The 21,862-nt window shown below is 36.6% G+C and overlaps 3 protein-coding genes across 6 annotated transcripts in view; 1 reads left to right on the forward strand and 2 right to left on the reverse strand.

Annotated features, from left to right (window-relative positions):
- Nucleotides 1–350: 350 nt before the first annotated feature.
- Nucleotides 351–9,384, reverse strand: LOC137709666 (putative cyclic nucleotide-gated ion channel 20, chloroplastic). Its single transcript, XM_068448653.2, has 12 exons — nucleotides 8,748–9,384; nucleotides 7,958–8,149; nucleotides 7,655–7,753; nucleotides 7,390–7,527; nucleotides 6,774–7,022; nucleotides 5,755–6,018; nucleotides 5,443–5,588; nucleotides 1,963–2,040; nucleotides 1,651–1,780; nucleotides 1,190–1,436; nucleotides 956–1,118; nucleotides 351–769 (listed from the first exon to the last, which is right to left on the reverse strand). Exons 1-12 carry the CDS (start codon nucleotides 9,258–9,260, stop codon nucleotides 592–594), a joined length of 2,397 nt encoding a protein of 798 aa, XP_068304754.2. The 5' UTR covers nucleotides 9,261–9,384; the 3' UTR covers nucleotides 351–591.
- On the forward strand, nucleotides 7,677–12,710 carry LOC137709863 (germin-like protein subfamily 1 member 13). 4 transcript variants are annotated; one of them, XM_088695271.1, is made up of 3 exons: nucleotides 7,677–7,722; nucleotides 11,376–11,447; nucleotides 12,157–12,710. In XM_088695271.1, the coding sequence occupies exons 1-3, from the start codon at nucleotides 7,680–7,682 to the stop codon at nucleotides 12,708–12,710; spliced, it is 669 nt and encodes a 222-aa protein (XP_088551397.1). In that variant the 5' UTR covers nucleotides 7,677–7,679. The 4 variants fall into 4 exon arrangements, with proteins under 4 accessions (XP_088551397.1, XP_088551394.1, XP_088551395.1 ...); XM_088695268.1 differs by lacking the exon at nucleotides 7,677–7,722 and having other exon boundaries at nucleotides 11,288–11,455; nucleotides 12,153–12,710; XM_088695269.1 differs by lacking the exon at nucleotides 7,677–7,722 and having other exon boundaries at nucleotides 11,288–11,447; nucleotides 12,154–12,710.
- Nucleotides 12,711–17,074: 4,364 nt separating this feature from the next.
- Nucleotides 17,075–21,862, reverse strand: part of LOC137711655 (putative cyclic nucleotide-gated ion channel 20, chloroplastic) — a 10,616-nt gene continuing 5,828 nt past the window's right edge. The window contains exons 3-13 of the mRNA XM_068450909.2: nucleotides 21,711–21,862; nucleotides 21,408–21,506; nucleotides 21,143–21,280; nucleotides 20,551–20,799; nucleotides 19,945–20,208; nucleotides 19,412–19,557; nucleotides 19,005–19,082; nucleotides 18,705–18,834; nucleotides 18,247–18,493; nucleotides 17,557–17,719; nucleotides 17,075–17,374 (exon numbers count right to left, since the gene is read on the reverse strand). The exon at nucleotides 21,711–21,862 is cut by the window's right edge and continues 40 nt beyond it. Coding sequence (XP_068307010.2) covers nucleotides 17,221–17,374; nucleotides 17,557–17,719; nucleotides 18,247–18,493; nucleotides 18,705–18,834; nucleotides 19,005–19,082; nucleotides 19,412–19,557; nucleotides 19,945–20,208; nucleotides 20,551–20,799; nucleotides 21,143–21,280; nucleotides 21,408–21,506; nucleotides 21,711–21,862 — 1,820 coding nt within the window. The 3' untranslated portion in view covers nucleotides 17,075–17,220. The remainder of the gene's footprint in view (nucleotides 17,375–17,556; nucleotides 17,720–18,246; nucleotides 18,494–18,704; nucleotides 18,835–19,004; nucleotides 19,083–19,411; nucleotides 19,558–19,944; nucleotides 20,209–20,550; nucleotides 20,800–21,142; nucleotides 21,281–21,407; nucleotides 21,507–21,710) is intronic.

Below are 21,862 nucleotides of genomic sequence, written 5' to 3' on the forward strand. Positions count from 1 at the left end.
CTTGGCTTCTCCTGCATCACAAGTAGAACAACCGTAGGAGGTTTCCAAATTTCAATCCAAAATACTTCGAAATCGAACTGTCTTTCTAGTTTCCACCATCGAAATTTTTGGAATCGATGTTGTCTCAAAATTTTTGGAACAAGATTCAAACTTCCTATTTTAAAAAAAAATAAGTGTACTGACAATTATTTCCTTTTTTTTTTTTTTTTTTTTTTTTTGTTGCATCTGTTTTCAGGAGATTTAATTAGCTATAGTTGTCTACTTTTATATCTCCAACGCTATCCATGAAATCACATATGCATAGATGGACTTCCTTGAAAATGAAGGTACAATAATTAATACACAGAGAGTTAGGTCTGATAGTGTACAAAATGTACCACTACACAGGGCCCTGATTCGGAAAAGCCTCTAAATTTTCATTACATGTATACAAATACATATAAAACACATTAAATGCAAAGGATAATACTAAATATGGTTTTAGTGCTAGTGGTTTAGTCCTTGTGCCTTTGGAGATAAGGAAAAAGTCTTGGCCAATCAAACAAACTTGTTTTTGTTGCACGTATAAACAAATTAAGTTCACTAATTAGCTTATAACAGTGCATGATTGAATTGGGATCGGGATTGAGATTGAGATCGGGATTGAGATTGAGATTGAGAGTGAGATTGAGACTGAGAGGAGTCTGCTTGCTGCAGGCATTTTTTCCTGTATCTCCATGCTACTTGAATGTATCTTGCTGCAAGGCCTCTCCAGTAAGGTGACTCATACCTGCCAACATAACCAAACTTCAACACCAATGTTCGTCGTAAACTATTGCCACATGCATCCTAGACGATTTCTTGCTGACCATGTATGCACATGTCACCAGTCTTCAATCATGCATTTCGATAGAAATAATTCTCAAACATATGCATACATGAGATATGAATAGCTTTTTTTTAAAAAAAAAAAAACCTTATGGCTCCTTGAACACGCGGGTTGCGCAAGAATCTGGAGAAAACACTGGTGACTTCTTGAATGTCAGCTGCTCGGAGTGAAAATGCTTCAACGTTTGTTAAGCATCTTACAATCCTGTTGCTAAGCAACCGCTGTCCAGGAATCCTGATCCTTTTAGCATCTGCAACAGAAACCACATTGATAAATTGATGTTGTTAATTGAAATTTTTGAAGAATGCTCGAGACTGATACCTTTGTTTACCGAAGAATGCTCAAGACACCATGTGAGAAGTTCCTCACCACAAACATCTCCTTCAGATAACGGAATTCTAATCCCATCTTCTCCCATGCTCTCCATTTTTCCCCTCACTATAAAAACCATCTTCTCGATGAGACCACCACGGTACAAAACTTTACTTCCCTTCATGTATGTCGTTTGCCTTAGTCTTCCACAAATGGAATCTAAGATGGGTTCATCCATCAGGGCAAAAATTCGTACCTGCAGAATTTCCGGAATTTAAAACATGCATTATGAGTTAATATGCGCCAAGCTGATAACTTTGAACCGTGGACAACTAATACTTCTAAGGAAACAAGAAGATCATCATTCAGGCAGAAAGCAAAAAATCCGATATTTGGATCATTATAAGTTTATCAGTTTATGGATTAAAAATCTTAGATATATTATTATTCCCTGATACTAAGATACTCACTTTCTTAATAAACTTGAAGAGATGACGTCTTATATCTATCTGAATGTTTTCAGGCAGGATTCCCACAAGCACTTCTTCATTTACTCCTCTGGTTGCTGCATAAGTGTACCGCTCAGCTTCTCGCACCCGCCTTCGGAGCACAATACATGAGGCTTTAATGATCAATTTTTAACATAACAGAATTATCGATTTATGAAGGGATAGTTCTTTTTATAAAGCATTAATTTATTTCTTTTACAGTGGATATTATAGCCTAATGCATGTGGAATTTCAATTGTAAAAAAAAAAATAGACGTTATGAATACATCATACCTTCTAAGTTCCTCTGGCAAGCGTCTATTCCTCATCCACTGCTCAACATCATGACGTCTGAAGGAAATTTCTAACCGTCTGTGCAGAGAAACATATTTTCCTTTTCTTAAATCATAGCAGAAGTCAACTCGGAAAACTAACTGGCGTTATCTATTCCTCCATTTCTTTGAGACTTAATCAAAAGAATGAATCGCATCATGATCGCAGTGACAAGCGAACGCTCATGGTACTTAATAATTCTTAGCAGACACAAAACTTTGAATTTCCGACAAATAGGAAAGAGTTACTAACATTTGTACAGTTGGATGATTTTGAAAAAAAAAAGAGGAACTTACAAGGAAGAAAACACTGAAAAACCAAAGATGTACAGCTTCGATAAAATATAGTGATATTTTTGTTGGCTATCCCACATCGGTGGGGAAAAGAAAAATAATGAGTTTATGTGAAATCCTGTCCCAATTTAAGTGTAATTTTCATATTAATGGATTTATGAGCTACCGAATTACCTTTGAGTTGACTTTGTTTGACCGCTTCGTCGAAATGCATGGTTTGAATTCTACTAATTTATTTTTAACATACTTATCGCCACAAACGCAGAGATGCAAACGGATTCGATTTTGGATTTATAACAAAGATTCCGAAAATTCTACGTTCGATCAATGTTTCGTCTTGTACGTTCTTAAACTACGAACCAAGAGGATCCACTTAGAATTTTGGCCCAATCCGGATCCCCCCTCACCTTTTGGATTTTCTTATCCCTTTTATTATTTTGTAACTCTCTCTCTCTCTCTTTCTTTTTCTTCCTCACTTCTCTGGACCCGGCTTCTCTGCCCCTCTTACTTCCATACACTCCTATTATTTTTTGTTTTGTACGATCACGATTAAGTCACGTCAACATTTTATATTAATTTTTTTATAAAGATAATAAGATAAAAAACAATAGTGATATAAAAAATTGATGTAACTTAATTATGACTGCACAAATAAGAAGAGATCAAAGTGTATGAGAACTGGAAGAACAGAAAAGCCAGGTCCCACTTCTCTCCCACTCTCAAAACTCCCGCACTCTCTCCTTCTCTACAAGCCCTCTCTCTCACCTCTGAACTTCACCTGAGAGGCAACAAAACCACCACCACACCTGGACTGTGATCACGAAAACCCCAAACCAAGGGAGTGCTCCACCGTGGCAGTCACGGTGCTCAATGCCCCGACGAACTCCGATGACATATCGCCGTCTCCGGCGAAGTTAAGCTTCGAGACTCCTTTGATCTTCCTTTCCCGTAGTCTACATTACTTGGTTAGTGATTAAAAATGGTTTTAGCATGAAAAACAACTCGAGGGGCATTTTCCAGAAATCTGGAAACTTCAAAAACCGTGGTCCTTTGGCCATGTTTGAGGTCCTCCGGCCAACTACGGCCACCACTCGGTCCCCACTTATTATGAATCTCTTCTCCACATTCCTAACTACATTTTGGCTTTTGAATCGCTCAATTTGGTTATGAAACGAAGAAGTTACGAAGCTTTAAAAATTACTCAAACTTTTGGCCAAAAACCCAGTTTTCCGGCGAGCACCGCCCCTTTCGAGGCGTTTTCCGGCCAAACCACCGCTATTGGGCCGGCATGCAGGGTATCAATCTTTTCATCTCGTCGAGTAATACAACTTTCATTTTTGTTTCACTTGATTTCGTTGAGTAACAAATAAGTTATGGACGTTTGAAGTGGTGCCTAGAAACCGGCCAATTCATTGACCAAAAAACGGGTCAATCCGACCCAAGTCCTTTGAAACCAGCCCAAAACCCTTGAGCCTCCAACCCAACCCGTGACCCTTTTAAGCCCAAACCCAATTATTTACCCCAGGCCTTTTTATCAACCCAATTCCCTAAACCATTAATATATACGCATTAACCCTTTATCTTAAGCCCAACCCACCTAGACCTAACCCTAATCCAAGTCCAAAACCCTTAACCCAGAAACCCTCCTAGACTAATTTCGACGTCCAGAATCCATTTCTGACATTCATTTTTCCAAATTCAATTCTTATAATATAGTTTTATTAATTGTACCTTTTATGTGCTTAGATATTTGTGGCGTTTCCGTCTTCACTAGTTTGCGTGGCTCTTTGGTGGCGAAATATATGTGAGTGGACCCCTTTCTAAAATGCGTTTTTTAATAATAGAAATGCATACATGAAAATCATGATTTACTGAATACGTTTTGTGAACGTTTTACGAGAAATTGATTATCATGCTATACTGAGTTTATTTTGGAATGCATATTTTCTAGCGAATCCATGTTGTTGTAGGATATTTGATGGATGACGATATACTATTTAAAACACGTTTTTATAACATTTCTTTATAGTATAGATGATGAATGACTTTATACTATGAATATGAGTTCGAGATATATGTACCTATGTTTTAGAAAGATTATGTTCAACGTTTTGTGCATACCTAATGGTCACTATATGCCTGTTTGGTAAACGATACTTATATGCATGTTTGCAAATGATACTAATATGCCTATTTGGCAAATGATATACATGCCTGTTTGGCAAATGATACTATTATGCCTGTTTGGCAAGTGATAGATATACCTGTTTGGCAAATGAAGAGCTTTGATACTGTTACTGATATTGATACCACTATATACGACATATGTTTATGAAAGGTTTTATGGCATGCTAGGGTTTTCGGAAAAACCTATTACATATTAGACTATTGATGTTTTCATAAATTTTTGGGGGTTAGTATGTTGATAACCGTTTCAGTATTATATATATATATATATCAACTTGGTCCACTCATGTTTGTTTTGCGCCCCCTCAACATTTAGATTTGAGGCGTACGATCTTGGCGTCAAGGCACTTCCGAATCGGCATTTTCGAGTCCTCTTGGTGTAGGACCCATTCCTTGTTCATTCAATTTTTATATTTTTTCTTTTAGTGTTTTAGATTAGATGTGTGCTCTGAACATGTTCCTCTTGACATATTAATTATGTTTAAATTTATAAAGTCATTTAATTCTTGTTCTCATGCATTCTAAATGGCTTGCGTCACCTTCAGGTGTCGGCCAGCAAGTGATCAACCCGATATCCCGAGGACATCGGGATCGGGACGTGTCAATTTAAATATGATTACCTTGTGGACGGTATGAGGGTCGTTATAATGGGGCCCCGAGCCCGTCAATCCAAAATTCCAACAATTTCAATTAGCCTATGTTCAATACTTACTAAGTAAGATATGTCACGATCAAATGACTATAAATGTGTAGGAATATTTAAGAAGAATAAATCTTAGAGAGTTTTAACGAAAAACCTACGGTACTGTTCACTTTAACGAAAAACCACATTTTTACACTAAAAAGTCAATCATAGTACTATTCACTTTATCCTTTATTCTGTCATTATCATTAAAACTTAAAGTTTTTAAGCCATTTTCATTAGTTTTTCTTAAATCAAATCTTAGGATAAAAGTTGTACCTCCGGTCAAGAGCCTGCACCAAGTTCTGCATATTTCCAACTATAAGAGCGAAAACCAAGACACCTAGGGCAATGCAGCCAATTAAAAAAAGGACTTCCCAACCAAAATAGCTCGGAACTAGATTTCCAGCCACGGTACCGAGTGTCTGCATAATGTAAATGACATGGTTATTTTCTATCAGCTTTGTAATGAGACCATGCCAAAACAAGATTATGATGGACAATTAACTTAACTGAGTATAAAGTAAGAATTATACAGTTCTTTTAAATGATTTGGCTTTGGCCAAAAGAAGGGACAAATGGAAGCGATACCTGGAATCCCCAAAACAATCCGTACACATATCTAGTGACTATACTCTTTTGTGTCGTAAGAGCGGCGGTTTGGTTGTAAACTCCGTAGGTATAGCCACTTGAAGTTAAGCACGCACTAGCATTCGCATTGTTTATCCAGCTATCACGTGATGGATTATCCACTCCAGAATCTCCAAATTCATTTCCACGCCCACAATCTATGAAGCTTAGACACCCATTAATTCCAGATATACCGCAGGCATCTCGAAAACATTGATTAACCCTCTGGGACAAGAAAGAGGGTAAGTAAGTGAATGATTGATTAACCCTCGACATTATTTGAAAGTCACGATATTATCCATTACAAATACAAAAACGAAAAAAAAGAACTATCATATTAAAAGATCCTTTAACAAGGGGATCCTTATTTTATTTTATTTTTTTAAATAGAGATTAGGTGTGGAACCCACTCGATATCGAATTTCAACGATACGAACCGTTTTGTTAGTCTCGATTCATAGATCATCTTTGCAAAAATTCAATTTAATCCGAAACCATTTGCCTATTTAATTATCAAGATCCAATTTCATTGTTTCTTATATAACAAAGTATTCGTTCATTTCTTTGAACCTAATTAGATGTCTTATACATTTCCAATTTGGTTAATCTTTGCAAGGATGATCTATGAGATACAACTTGAAAAATAGACGGTTCTGATCGTTAAAGTTCGATATGGTGTGGATTCCACAACTAATCCCTATTTTTATAAAAAAAATAAGGGTCCTTCCCCATAAAGATTTACATCATATTAAATCATAATATTGCAAGTTTAAGCAAATAGATAAAGATGCAATTTTTCCCATTTTCGCAGGCATGAAAAGTTATCACCAAGTTGCTTCCTTGTTTGACAAAAAGGTGAGAAGAGATTGTATATGGACCTTTAATAATTCTGGACATGCAAAATGAAGACACACGAGGAACATAAACATGTCTATCGCAGGAAACTTCCGAGAGTTAAGAATAAAACCTTTTCCACCCACCTGTAGCCCCATGAGGTACCAGCACGATCCAATAACGTGGCTAGCCAACACAAAAATGAGAATATTTATTACAAAATTTGCCCCTGCTGACTCAAATATGAAGCCACTTGGAGTCTGACCAGCGAGCAGAGGCAGAAACCTAAATAACCTGGGAATATACTGAACAAGAACTGAAGCACGTAAAAGATTTTTTGCATAATTTGCTGCTCTTAATCCCAAGTTGTCTGGTAGAACTAACAGTATTATGATCTGCAAACAATTGAAAGAACAACTTACCACATGGGAAGCAAAGATGTGCTTACATCAGACAGAAAAAGTCGCAATGTCATGTTAGTGTATAAATAGATATATTGACAGATGCATGCAATTTAGGGTAGATTGAGAGGGCAGCAGGCAGGGGTTATCACCCTCCCTCGGCAAAGCCACTGAAAAACAGTTTTCTTCCATGGCAAAGAGCAATGAGAAACTTGCTTGAAGTATTAAATGGATGTAAAAAAATACCATTAAAGCAAGGGAAACCAAGAATACAGAATATCATGCTCGTGTTTGTTTGTGTGTGTGAGAGAGAGAGAGAGAGAGAGAGAGAGAGAGAGAGAGAGAGAGAGAGAGAGTTTACCTGAGGCAGCGGTAATACAGCGAAAAAGTCTAGTAGAAAATATCCTTGAAGGTAATTCAGAGCGATTTTCTTCGGATGGTCAACTAAATCGCCAGCACCAACCCCCCTAGACTCAGGACCCACATAAGCCAATCTAAACTGCAGAGAGAGGGAGAGAGAGATTCATTTATCTGTCAAGGGTTGAGACTAATCAACTTACCTCATCCATAACATTTATTTAACTTCTAAATGAGATCTGAATGTATGAGAGGGAAGGAAATCTTACCTGAAGGAGTATGTGCATTAGGTATATGAAATCAGTAATGCTTCTGAAAATCACAAGTCTTGTCGTCAAAGGCCAATCAAGAACTATACAGTTCTTATCCTGCATTCAAAGACTGGAAAATCAAGTTCAAAGGGAAGCAACATCACAACGAAATGAACTAAAAAAGATCTCATCTTCTCCATAGAAATCTATCATTACAAATAAATACCTTAAGTGTGTAAATTGGAAAACCAAACTAGGTCTTGCTTAACCGATAGTTCCAAACTAAATCATAAAAATGACAAGGAAGAACCAAGGAAATACCTGGTCAACGAGCAGGAGGAAGAAAAACAGTGGGTCTACAAAAATTGATATTATGCAAGAAATGACGAAAAACTTGTCCCATTGCTGCACAACTTTAGCATGAGGGTTCATAACTCCAGGTATATATGGACTCAGAAAAGAAAAGAAACTCCTTGCACTGCCTTTGGCATCCCCATACAGAGCACTATAAAACTACAAACAGTTGACGATAAAAGAAATATGCGTAAGTTTCTTGGAGTGCTTATATCTTGTCATTCCAAAAAAATAAAAGAAATAGGGAAGGAAGCAGTGACGAGAAAGACAAAGATATACAATGCAGCTTGAGAGGAACTACTGCTTTGTAAGTGCTTTGCACACTGAGAATGTTAGTACAGATATTATTTCATGCTCTCCAGAATCTCCACTGCTCTTAATTGCGTTGTTAACACGAAAAATAGTCATGTTCTCTTGCCCTTCGTCAACTCATTTTTTTTTTTGTCAAACGATATATTTTGTTAGATTAGTCACCGATAGTGTACGAACTCATGCCGTTATGCAAAGGTCCAACTTTTCCTTTCCACCACTAAAGGGCCACTTGCGCCCTTCGTCAACTTATCAAGTAGTGTAATATACTACATGAGCTTTTACCATGCAGCAATATCCTAATCATTTGACAGGATTAGATGCAGAACTAGACATATTTACTACGTGGCAATAATGCATAGCATTTAATAAAAGACAGCACCTAAATGTCTACAAATAATGTACACAAGTTAAAAGAAAAATCCTTTGATTAGGGAGAGAAAAACACCTTGGAATCAATTATCTCTGAAGTCCTTCGATGAGCAGCCTTGGGATTGTATGTTGGGCAAGTTGTGCAGTAAGGATCATTGCACAGCCCCAGCCGGCCAGATCTCAGCAAGTGTTCATTTTTAGCCGCATAGTTTTCATCCGTCCATTCGTTCTGATTTGTTGCATTGGTAGAAGGAAAATTTTCTCCTGCAGGTTCCACCACTTCTTGCCCTGCTGTTAGAGCTTGAGCTGCCCGGAAAATGCTATCAGGCCTGTCGTTAGCATATAATGGACCACTCACAGGTCCGAAAAGAGGTTTGCTTTGGCTCCCTAATGGACCAGTATGACCTTCAAGTCTATGTTCCCTTTCATATGACGTGCCCGAGCCCATAGAACTCATGGGAATGGAAACTGATGCCTTTCGCTTTTGGGACACAAATGTGTCGAACAGTAGCTGGTCATTATCTTCTGAGTATTGCGGAAGAGTGTTTGGTAGGATGGGTACCTCAGTTCCATTATAACCAGCAGCCATTTCTCACAAATCGAACCTTAAAACGAAGATTGTGATTTTCGAGTAGAATTACTATACGATTAGTACAATGTTAGAATTACACAAGTGATCATGCTAGTTAGCTCCATTTGGGTTCAAAAAGTCTTTGTTTTCTGCAGGGAAAGATATCAAAAAACAATATAAGACAACCTACTGCAACTTACAGCTTCCAATTTTTTTTAATTTCTAGTTTGAAGGCATAAATTTGCATTTATAATTATAAAAACAAAAAAATAGAGAGAGCAAAAAAGCATACATTGTAATTTGAGTTGGAGTTCAAAAATCCTGAAAACAAGGTGTGAAACTTACCTGAATAAAAGAGCTGCAAAGGACTTGAGGGCTAAATAAAAGAGGGCAGCTTGGAAATTCCAAGGGAACGCAGGCAAAGGGGTGTTTGACTGTTTGTTATTGGATTTTTTGAGGAGCTTGAAATTTCCCATGGAAGCAAGGAGTGCGGACCGGACACGATTATCCTTGTTTTCATTTGTTTTTGCTACCGGTCAATACAATATTTTACACAAAAATAAAAGAAGCTTGCTAGTTGCTGCTGCATATTTATTTGTTTAATACGACAACTTGAGATCAAATTTAGAACAGGACAGAAGACTCCTTGGGATGTAAATAAATGGGGAGGGTCGGAGCTGAACAGTCTGTATCCTCCTTGTTTACTTTTGTTCTTGGTACATTAGTGGGTTAGGTTTGAATCGTTCCGTAGTTGATACCTCTCCAGTTAACATATAGTGATGTAACTACATGACGAGGGTAGGAGAAGTTGAACTGACCTCCATCCAATCCTAAACACTTCATATTTGAAGTTGAATAAGCCGCGCCCATATATTCCTTATAGTAAAACTCATTCTATATTGGACCACTTCGAAATTCAAGTGCACCAACGTAGACATATTTTTGTTAAGTGTTCACTTCTGATCAATTTGGATTTACATGAGAAATCAGGTCCGCATTGGATTTGGGCCAAACTTTGTTCATTGCCCAATTTATGAAAACATGACTACCCCTGACTAGAAGATTACTACAACGAGAAAAAAATAATGGAAATTACATATTTTATAACATAGTAACATTCAGTGTTTTCACGCTTTATCCCTTGTTTTGCTGTTCTTTTGCTCTTTTATTTTCACTCTTAATAGTAAAATGACAGTTTTATTTATGTGGTACGTGTGTGGGTATAATGCGTCTTTGAGTTCCACCTGTTGTTCTCCTTTCTTGAAAGGGTAAACCCACGTGTTGGTCATCGTGGAATGCTCTTCTACTGCTTCCAATACAGATCTCTCAATCTCTCCAGCTCTCTCTCAAAAACTAGGAACAAAAAATCTCTTAAGTTCTCTCGACCAACCAAAGCTCGCCCATTTGGGCTTCCACTCCCATCCAACCAAACCCCCAATAACAATCACAACAATCGACAGAGGGGTTATCAACATCATCAACTCCCCCAGCACCTCAACTATCATGGGTCGTCTCAGAATCTCCATAAAAGCCGACGCCAACGCCATCGTTGAGCAGAAAAAGCACAGAAAAACCCAAAAGTTAAAAAAACGAAAAAAAAGGGAAAAACCCTCGATTGAATCGAATACTCGTATGATCCAAAAATTTAAAATTCTAGTTTTTCATCTCAGATTGCAGTTTTTCTTTGTTGCATTTGTCAGTTGCCCTCAACAATCGTGGGATTAAAGTTATCTTTAACAAGATATTCTTCCCTTGTTCTTTTTCAAGCAAAATTGTATATTGTATATTGAAACACCAAATAATGAATTCTGGAAGGCAGACGCCTACCGAACTACAAGCACAAGAGTAAGGGAGAAATTCTGTTTTAAGACATTGCATTTATGCAAGCCTCAATCTCCATGTCAGTTTTTCTAACTTTTTCTCTAGTTGTTTATATTAATCTCATATATAATTGATGTTGTGAATTTCTTTATGATTATTATCATTGAAATTATATTGTTATTTTTCATATTTTCTAATATTGCTCCAACATATATCATAGGATAATCCCCTATAGAGTATGGGGAGCGATGAAAGGAGTTCATTTCCCTGTTATTGCTGTTGCCCTATTAGCTAGCATTAGCATTCGCCATCCTCTTGCCTCTGCCTCTGATCCTAGTCCTCTTCAGGACTTATGCGTAGCAATTAATAACACTCATTTTGCTGGTATGTATAATTATACGTTTTAGTTATGTAAATACAATATCATTAATTAAAATTGTTCTTCTGTTGTATAAATTAAAATTCTTTTTCCATCAACTAAAATTCATCATCCATGCAAGTGCAACATGTTGAATTTTTTTTTTTTTAGATCAACGGGTTCGGAGGTGTGAAGTTTTACCATAAAAAATCTCATATTAGTTAGAGTAGAATAATTATATTTAAAACCACCCTTGTTGACTTTCCCCACCAATGTGGGACTGCCAACACGCCCCCGTCCCCTCACGTGTAACCCTATTTAGTGGTTCACACATGGAGATCCATACATCGACAGTCTAGACTTGTTTTCAATTTTTTCAGGAAGTGCCTCTTAAGAACTCAGAGGTCGGCTTTATGAATCCAAGAGTCCAAACTTGTTTTCAAGTCCACACTTCCTTGTGGCAAGCCTTAGGGGTTTGTAACCGTGGGCTCTGATACCATGTTGAAATTTTTTTTAGATCGACCGGCTCAAGAGGCCCAGTCTAACGACACAGTCCCTAACTTTACCATTTATCTAATCCGTCAGGTGTGAGGTTTTACAAAAAAAAAACCTCGATATTAATTAAAGTAGAGTACTCATATTTAAAACCACTCTTGTTGATTTCTCTCACTGACGTGGGACTGCCAACAGTACGTACATAAAAAGATTAATTTGTTTGTGTTTCATTGCTAGGAGTATTTGTGAACGGGAAGTTCTGCAAGGACCCAAAACTTGCATCAGCAGATGATTTTTTCTCTGACAAGCTCCGGTACCCCCAAAACACATCGAATCCGGTTGGTTCAATTGTTACGTTTGCGAACGTAGACGATATACCCGGACTCAACACTCTCGGCATATCCTTTGCTCGCTTAGACTTTGTACCAAATGGCCTCAATCCTCCTCACACTCGCCCTCGTGCCACGGAGATACTCACAGTCTTGGAAGGCTCACTCTACGTCGGATTCGTCACATCCAATGGCGACGGCAATCGACTGTTCACCAAAGTGTTGTACAAGGGAGATGTGTTTGTGTTCCCAGTCGGTCTCATCCACTTCCAACTCAATGTCGGAAAAACCAACGCTTTGGCCATCGCGGGTCTCAGCAGCCAGAACCCGGGAGTGATCACCATCGCGAATGCGGTCTTCGGATCCAACCCTCCCATCAACCCTGATGTTTTGGCCAAGGCATTCCAGGTGGACGATAATATGGTTAATTATCTTCAGAAACAATTTTGGTACAACAACCATTAATCAAAACGGCTACACAAATTATATGAAATCTAATAGTAAATAAATAAGAAGATCATTGTTTGATTTTGCTTATGTAATAATTTATCTATCTTCCTATGTAGCTAGTCTCCCTCCGACGGATGTTTTAAGCATAATATTAAACAAAAAAGTGATGTGTGTTACTTATCTCTAAATCTCTTATCGAAAACTGCACAAGAAGAACCGAGCCGAGCCCTAAATGCAGCAGCCACAAGTCTTATCGAAAACAAAATCGGCTCGGCCTAGAAAATTTATGCTCTGTTAGACCACATCTGCTATTCCTACCAACCATCAAATTCAAAAGAGAGTTTAAATTTCTTGTAACACCGAGATCATGATAAAATCATTCGACACCTCAAACAAAATGATCTGCTCGACTCGTCCAAAACAACAAACAGTCTGCTTCTCCAATCCACTTCAAACAAGCAATGTGTTCCTCCAAACCACCTCGCCCCAAAATTGATCAGGGCACCTAAATTTCTCTTTGGGTCAGCATACTACCAATATCCACTGCCACCACCTTATTAATATGTCGTCTGAGCCATTCATTTGGGTGTGATCAGAAAATAAGGAGAAGGACGATGAAAGATGCAGCACAATTACTAGTTGAAAATAAAAGGTTTAGGATAAATTTACAATTCTCTTCAATTTTACAATTTTCAAATACAACTTCAATACTTTATTCTTCTCCATAAGGAGATATTTATAAGACTATAGAGGAGCAATACTAAGAAATAAATAAAAAATCATTTGTCCACAAGACAAGGAAACCTATATCAAGTCAAATCATATCAAATTCCCATTTAAATCAAATCTCTAAAATATTTTCCAACACCCCCTCAAACTCATAATGTGAAATCGTGAGTTTGCCAAGAAGAAAATAAGATCTAATTTGAAACTTTGTTAATTCAACACCTCCCCTCACATGGGACCACGCGTTAAGTGAGCCACACGTATCGAAAATCTACACTGATATGTTGAAACTAATGTCAATCTTTCCGAAAGCTCAGCAGATCACAATCCGTCAGAGCTAATGTCTCTTTTCGAATGCCCAACTCAAACTTGCTCCAAATTCAAAAGCCCAACTAGAACAAACGCCTCTTTTCAAAAACCCGACTGACAAATCATGATCCTCAGAACTAACTCCTATTTTCAAAAGTCCAACTAGAACTGACGCTTATCTTTTTTGAAAGCCCAATTGGAACTAACGTTTTTTTTTTTGAAAACCCGATCAATAAATCTCTTGATATATTGGAACTACGCTTCTTCTCGAAAGTCCAGTTAGAACAAACGCTAATCTTTTCGAAAGCCCAACTAAAACTAACGCTTCTTTTCAGAAGTCCAGTTAGAACAATTGCTAATCTTTTCGAAAGCCCAATTGAAACTAACGTCTCACCAAATGTGTTTTTTTTTTCTTTTTAAATTTTTTTATCCTTCTTTTTTTTTATCCTTCCTCAAACTAAAAAACAAACTGTTTTCACAAGAAAAAAAAAAACATGATAGGAAACCGATCCTACCATGAAATTTATTTATTTAGTTTTTTCCGAATCTCTTCTCCAAAGCAGCGAAAGTACAACCTTTTTCTTCTTTATGGTAGTGGAAATTTATCTTCTTCTAACAATTGTAGACAATCTTCACCCTCAAGTTCATGACATGTGGGTGCACGAAGAAAATTAGCTTCCAGCACAAGAAAGCGCTCACAACAAAGTTCAACCAAGAATCAAATTCTAATTTGATACCAAGTTGAAAATAAGGGGCTTAGAGTAAATTTATAATTTTCTACAATCTCACAGTTCTCAAATACAACTTCAATACATTATTCTTCTCCATAAGAAGGTATTTATAAAACTACAGATGAGCAATACTATGAAATAAATCAAAAAAATCATTTGTCCATAAGACAAAAAACCTATATCAAATTTCTTTTTTTGAACAAGACTTATTCTGCTATTCTACTTGAACTAAAAGAGAGAAAACTTGTTCTAAGCTAGGAGAAACTCTTATCGTTTGGAGACTTGAGCCGAGATGAATGAACAAGGAGAGTAGTGGCGTGACCCGACCCATTATTTTTGGGGAAAATTGGAGGATCAGAGCTCCAACTCTCAATGATGGCGTCTTTGGTCTAACTGAGATGGTTAGTGGCCGGCTACATTAATATTGAAAAATATAATGGAAAATATTTTAGAGATTTGACTTAATTAAAAAAAATGAATAGCAGAATAAGTCAGATACGCCTCCTAGCTAAGAACAAAGTCTATTAACCAATTACATGAAATTGAAGCGGACCAAGCCATTTACAAATACACTAAACTTGGCTATTCATACTACCATGCTCAATCATTTTAGCCTCATACGGTCAACCAAAACGAGGCCATCCATGATGAGGTCGCCTCGATCATTTTTCGAGCTCAAGCTAGGTGAACATTTTAGGTTGTGATCGGGGAGGACCGTAGTTGATATGCGCCGAGCAAATGTTGGGTCGACAGCTGAAACTACCAAGTTATGAGTGTTGCTTTTGGTACTCGGTTCTCATTATCTCGGCTATACTACAGGCTGGATCTAGGAATCCGAGGGGTCATCAGTCCTGATTAAGTCGGCAATTTGTTTAAATTTGTGTTTTCATGGTCAATTTTAATAGAGGTGCTCCGGACTTGTAGTGTTGTCTTTGGGCGTCAGTCAACATCTCGAGCCTCGGATCCTCGAGTCTGGCGGCCGCTTGGATCTTCTGCTCGGCAGGGGGCTTTTCTCCAACACTCTTCTTCTCTCCCCAATCTCTCTGTCGAAAGGCTCTCAACCCCATACTACAGATTTCTCCGATGTAATATGCACGTATATAGGTACATACTCAAACATAACACAAATACTACAGCCCGATTATGGGTGCACCACTCAAATATATAAATAGAGAAACTTTGGATGCGGTCCCTAATTATGAATATTCTTTGACTAAAACCTTGTTGATTTTTAATTTTTTATCTAAGTTCCTGAAATTAATGTGATAATTTATTTATATGTACGTTACTATATTTTTAAATTAAAAATTAAAATTTATAGTTGTTTATATTAGAGATTTTAAATAAAAAACCATAATTTGTGGGATTAAAAATATTAAAATATAAATATACTATTGTGTGTGTGTGTCTATATATATATATATAAACATTGGTACATTCATCAAAATTAATAACAAAATTATTGTATCAAAACATGGGTACATTCTTCAAAATCACAAAAAAAAAAAAAAAAAAAAGATATTAGGCTTAATAAAATTAGTAAATTTCTTTGATTAAACTTAACATGGATATATTCTCAAATCAAAGAAAAAAGAAAAATAGATTCGAAAAAAAATTGAATAGATTATATATATATATATATAAGGGTACATTTTACATATAACAAATTGGTATATTTAAGAATGAGTACATTTTAAGATTAAAATTTTGAAAAAAATTACATGAATGGTACATATAATTAGCATGGGTACATTTAGCAAAATTAAAAATGGGTACAAATAAATAAAAAAAATATGGGTACAAATACAAATAAAACTTTATAAAATATGGGCACAAAAAGAAATTAATATATGGGTACAAATTAAAACTGAAAAGAAAATTGGTACAAATTAAAAAAGGGTTGCAAATTAAAATTGGGTACAAACTAAAACTAAAAATATATGATAAAAAATTTAACCATAAATATAAATATACTAATTGTAACATTTTTAACATTAAATGAAGATATTTTGAAATAAAAAATATTTAATTGTTGAAATAATTAATGATGCTATTAATATCAAGGACCTTGATAAAAAAAAAAAATGAAAATGAATAAGGTTTTAATCAAAGAAGTGGCAAAAGGAAGGATGTGAACCTAATTTCTTCATATAAATATAACGAAATGAAAGTTTATATAAAATAATCAAAAATGAAATTTGTATTAGTAACTACATCCAATCTTCAAACTCAGCACTACTTACAGATTAATGCTACGACCAAAATTACATACACACATTTGCGTAACCAAAACACAAAAGCAGAGAGGAAAGCTATATAATACACAGCATATACTTAGTTGGGGCGGTTCAAATCAGGGTAAGCGAAAAACACAAGGTCAGGGAAAGGTTGGTAAGGTAACTCTTTATCCCTAGCTGATGTTAAATATGCTTAATCGGGAATTGAAAACTACTCAACTAGTCGTTAAATTTAATTAATTAAGATTTTGGAATCGATGTTATTTCAAAATATTCCGGACAAGATTCAAATCTCCTATATTGTTTGGAAATTTTCAAAAAATAAGTGCGCGAAAATTATTTCCTTCTTTTGTTTGTTCTGCATATGCTTTCAATCGATTTAATTAGCTATATTTGTATACTTTTATTTCTCCAACACTATCCAGCATATTACATATATATGGATGGCCTTCCTTGAAAATGAAGGTACAACAACTAGTACACATGCATCTGTACATAAACAAATTAAGTTCACTAATTAGCTTATAACAGTGCATGATTGAATTGGGATCGGCATGGGAATTGAGATTGAGATTGAGACTGAGAGGAATCTGCTCGCTGTAGGCATTTTTTCCTGTATCTCCATGCTACTTGAATGTATCTTGCTGCAAGGCCTCTCCAGTAAGGTGACTCATACCTGCCAACAAAAACCAAACTTCAACACCAATGTTCGTCGTAAACTACTACCACATGCATCCTAGACGATTTCTCGCAGACCATCTATGCATGTCACCAGTCTTCTATCATGCATTTCGATAGAAATAATTCTCAAACGTATGCATACATGAGATATGAATAGCTTTTTAAAAATAAAAAAACCTTATGGCTCCTTGAACACGCGGGTTGCGCAAGAATCTGGAGAAAACACTGGTGACTTCTTGAATGTCAGCTGCTCGGAGTGAAAATGCTTCAACATTTGTTAAGCATCTTACCATCCTGTTGCTAAGCAACCGCTGTCCAGGAGTCCTGATCCTTTTACCATCTGCAACAGAAACCACATTGATAAATTTGTTAGACAAATAAGGAATATGGTTGGAGTCCTTGTGTAATTGTATATAATATTATTATTGGAAGAATAAGCCGTCCTACAGCCGTCAAGCCGTCCTACAGCCGTCCTACCTTGTCCTACCTACACACTAGCCGTCCTACAGCCGTTAAGCCGTCCTACAGCCGTCCTACCTTGTCCTACCTACACACTAGGACGGCTACCTTGTCCTCTACAGCCGTCCTACCTTGTCCTACCTACACACTAGGACGGCTACCTTGTCCTACCTACACATTTGTATCATGTATATATATCCTTGTAATCTTGTAGAGAAATATAATGAAAAAATTAAGCATTCTCTTCCATTTGCATTCTCTTCCATAAGCATTCTCTTCCATTTGCATTCTCTTCCATTTTTCCACATTCACGTATCAATAACAAATATATTTTTTAGCCTACATACCTTTTTCTACAAAATTGACATTGTTTTTTTGAAACTTTTGAAGAATGCTCAAGACTGATACCTTTGTTTACTGAAGAATGTTCTAGACACCATGTGAGAAGCTCCTCACCACAAACATCTCCTTCAGATAATGAAATTATAATCCCATCTTCTCCAATGCTCTCCATTTTCCCCCTCACTATAAAAACCATCTTCTCGATGAGACCACTAGGGTAAAAAACTTTACTTCCCTTGATGTATGTCTTTTGCCTGAGTCTTGTACAAATGGAATCTAAGACGGGTTCATCCATCAGGGAAAAAATTCGTACCTGCAGAATTTTCGGAATTTAAAACATGCATTATGAGTTAATATGCTCCAACCTGATAACTTTGAACCATAGCCAGCTAATAATTCTAAGCAAAAAGAAGACCATCATTCATGCAGAAAGCAGAAAATCCGATATTTGGATCATTATAAGTTTCAGTTTATGGATTAAAAATCTTAGATATATTATTATGCCGTGATACCAAGATGCTCACTTTCTTAATAAATTTGAAGAGATGGCGTCTTATATCAGTCTGAAGGTCTTCAGGCAGGAATCCCAAAAGCATTTCTTCATTTACTCCTTTGGTTGCTGCCCAAGTGTACCGCTCAGCTTCTCGCACTTGCCTTCAGAGCACAATACGTGAGGCTTTAATAGTCAATTTTTAACATTACGGAATTATCGATTTATGAAGGGATTGTTCTTTTCGTAATTTATTTCTTTTACAATGGATAGTATAACATAATGCATGAGGAAATTCAGTTGTAAAAAAAAAAACGTTATGGATACACCATACCTTCTAAGTTCCTCTGGCAAGCGTCTATGGCTCATCCACTGCTCAACGTCACGACGTCTAAGGGACATTTCTAACCGTCTGTACAGAGAAACAGATTTTCCTTTTCTTAAATCATAGCACAAGTCAACTCGGAAAACTAACTGCTGTTATCTATTGCTCTATTACTTTGAGACTTAATCAAAAGCAGACATAAAACTTTGAATTTCAGACAACAGGAGAGAGTTACTAACATTTATACAGTTGGATGATTATGAAACCGAGAGGAACTTACTAGGCAGAAAACATTGAAAAACCAAAGATCTACGGCTTCGATAAAAAAATAGTGATATTTCCATTTATATGTCACGATCAAGTGACTCTAAATGTTGGAATATTTAAGAAGATAAATCTTAGGATAAAAGTTGTACCTCCGGCCAAGAGCCTGCAGAAAGTTCTGCATATTTCCAATGAGAAGAGCGAAAAGCAGGAGACCTACGGCAATGCTGCCCATTGTAAATAGGACTTCCCAAACATAATAGCTTGGAACTAGATTTCCAGCCAGGGTACTGATTTGCTGCATAATGTAAATGACATGGTTATTTTCATTTAGCTTTGTAATGAGACCATGCCAAAACAATCCGTACACCAGGAGATAAAGAAACGTAAATTTTTTCTTGAAAATATTATTCGGTCAAACACTGATGCCATCAACTTTGAGTTTTCATTTCAGAATAAAAAGATTCAGAACCAACTCAGTTCAATTTGAACTAGGTAGGACAATAGTCACAGTACAGAGAAGGGTCAAGTATTGTATCCCTACAGTTTAAGCTTTTAGGGTAGAAGGGTAGTCAATCAAAAGATTATGATGGACAATTAACTTAACTGAGTATAAAGTAAGAATTATACAGTTATTTTAAATGATTCGGCTTTGGCCAAAAGAAGGGACAAATGGAAGCGATACCTGGAATCCCCAAAACAATGCGTACATATATCTAGTGACTACACTCTTTTGTGTTGAAAGACCAGCAGTTTGGTAGAAAACTCCGTAAGTATAACCAGTTGGAGTTAAACACGCACTAGCATTCGCATTGTTTTTCCAGCTATCAAGTGATGGATTATCTACTCCAGAATCTCCAAATTCATTTCCATGCTCACAATCTATGAAGCTTATACACCCATTAATACCAGAGATACCGCATGCATCTTCAAAACATTGATTAATCCTCTGGGACAAGAAAGAGGGGAAGTAAGTGAATGATTGATTAACCATCTACATTATTTAAAATTCATGATATTATTCATTACAAATACAATAATGAAAAAAAGAACTATCAAATTGAATCATAACATTGTAAGTTTAAGCAAGTAGATAAAGATGCAAATTTTCCCATTTTTGCAGGCATGAAATTATCACCAAGTCTGTTTCCTTGTTTGACAAAAAGGTGAGAAGAGATTGTATACGAATCTTGAATAATTCTGGACATGCAAAATGAAGACACACGAGGAACATAAACATGTCTATCGCAGGAAACTTCCGAGAGTTAAGAATTAAACATTTTCCACCCACCTGTAGCCCCATGAGGTAATAGCACGATCCAACAACGTGGCCAGCCAACACAAAAGTGAGAGAATTTATTACAAAAATTGTCCATGCTGACTCAAATATGAAGCTACTTGGATTCTGACCAGCGAACAAAGGCAGAAACCTAAATAACCTGGGAATATACTGAACGAGAACTGAAGCACGTAAAAGATTTTTTGCAGGGCTTGCTCCTCTTAATCCAAAGTTGTTTGGTAGAAATAACAACGTTATGATCTGCAAACAATTGGAAGAACAACTTACCACATGGAAAAAATGATGTGTAAACATCAGACAGAACAAGTTACAATGTCATGTTAGCGTATGAGTAGATATATTGACAGATGCATGCAACTTAGGGTGGATTGAGAGGGCAACAGGCAGGGTTTATCACCCTCCCTCGGCAAAGCCACTGAAAAACAGTTTTCTTCCATGGCAAAAAGCAATGAGAACTTGCATGAAGTAATAAATGGGTGTAAAAAATGCCAATAAAGCAAAGGAAACCAAGAATACAGAATATCATGCGCGTGTTTGTGTGTGTGGGGGAGAGAGAGAGAGAGAGAGAGAGAGAGATGTTTACCTGAGGCAGCGGTAATACGTTAAAAAAGTCTAGTAGAAAATATCCTTGAAGGTAATTCAGAGCGATTTTCTTCGGATGGTCAACTAAAACGCCAGCACCAACTACCCTAGACTCAGGACCCACATAAGCCAATCTAAACTGCAGAGAGAGGGAGAGAGAGATTCATTTATCTGTCAAGGGTTGAGACTAATCAACTTACCTCATCCATAACATTTATTTAACTTCTAAATGAGATCTGAATGTATGAGAGGGAAGGAAATCTTGCCTGAAGGAGTATGTGCATTAGGTATATGAAATCAGTGATGCTTCTGAAAATCACAAGTCTTGTCGTCAAAGTCCAATCAAGAACCATACAGTTACTATCCTGCATTCAAAGACGGGGAAATCAAGTTCAAAGGAAAGCAACATCACAACGAAATGAAATAAAAAAGTTCTCATCTTCTCCATAGAAATCTATCATTACAAATAAATACCTAAAGTGTGTAAATTGGAAAACCAAACTAGTTCTCGGTTAACTGATAGTTCCAAACTAAATCATAAAAATGACAAGGAAGAACCAAGGAAATACCTGGTCAACGAGCAGCAGGAAGAAAAACAGTGGGTCTACAAAAATTGTTATTAAGCAAGAAATGACGAAAAACTTGTTCCATTGTTGCACAACTTTAGCATGAGGGTTCATAACTCCAGGTATACATGGACGCAGAAAAGAGAAAAAACTCC

The sequence above is a fragment of the Pyrus communis genome, chromosome 6 (genome assembly GCF_041283825.1).
Source record: "Pyrus communis isolate YQ-2024b chromosome 6, ASM4128382v1, whole genome shotgun sequence".
Lineage (NCBI taxonomy): Eukaryota > Viridiplantae > Streptophyta > Magnoliopsida > Rosales > Rosaceae > Pyrus > Pyrus communis.

Bases quoted from the DNA above. Each gene is read 5' to 3' on its own strand.
- LOC137709666 (XM_068448653.2), bottom strand. From the start codon at position 9,260: ATGGCTGCTGGTTATAATGGAACTGAGGTACCCATCCTACCAAACACT. The intron at 7,023-7,389 runs GTAAACTCTCTC...AATTGTTTGCAG, and splicing joins CTGTATTACCGCTGCCTCAG to ATCATAATACTGTTAGTTCT. The intron at 1,437-1,650 runs GTGAGTATCTTA...GAAATTCTGCAG, and splicing joins TCTTCAAGTTTATTAAGAAA to GTACGAATTTTTGCCCTGAT.
- LOC137709863 (XM_088695268.1), top strand. From the start codon at position 11,312: ATGAAAGGAGTTCATTTCCCTGTTATTGCTGTTGCCCTATTAGCTAGC. The intron at 11,456-12,152 runs AATTATACGTTT...GTTTCATTGCTA, and splicing joins CTCATTTTGCTGGTATGTAT to GGAGTATTTGTGAACGGGAA.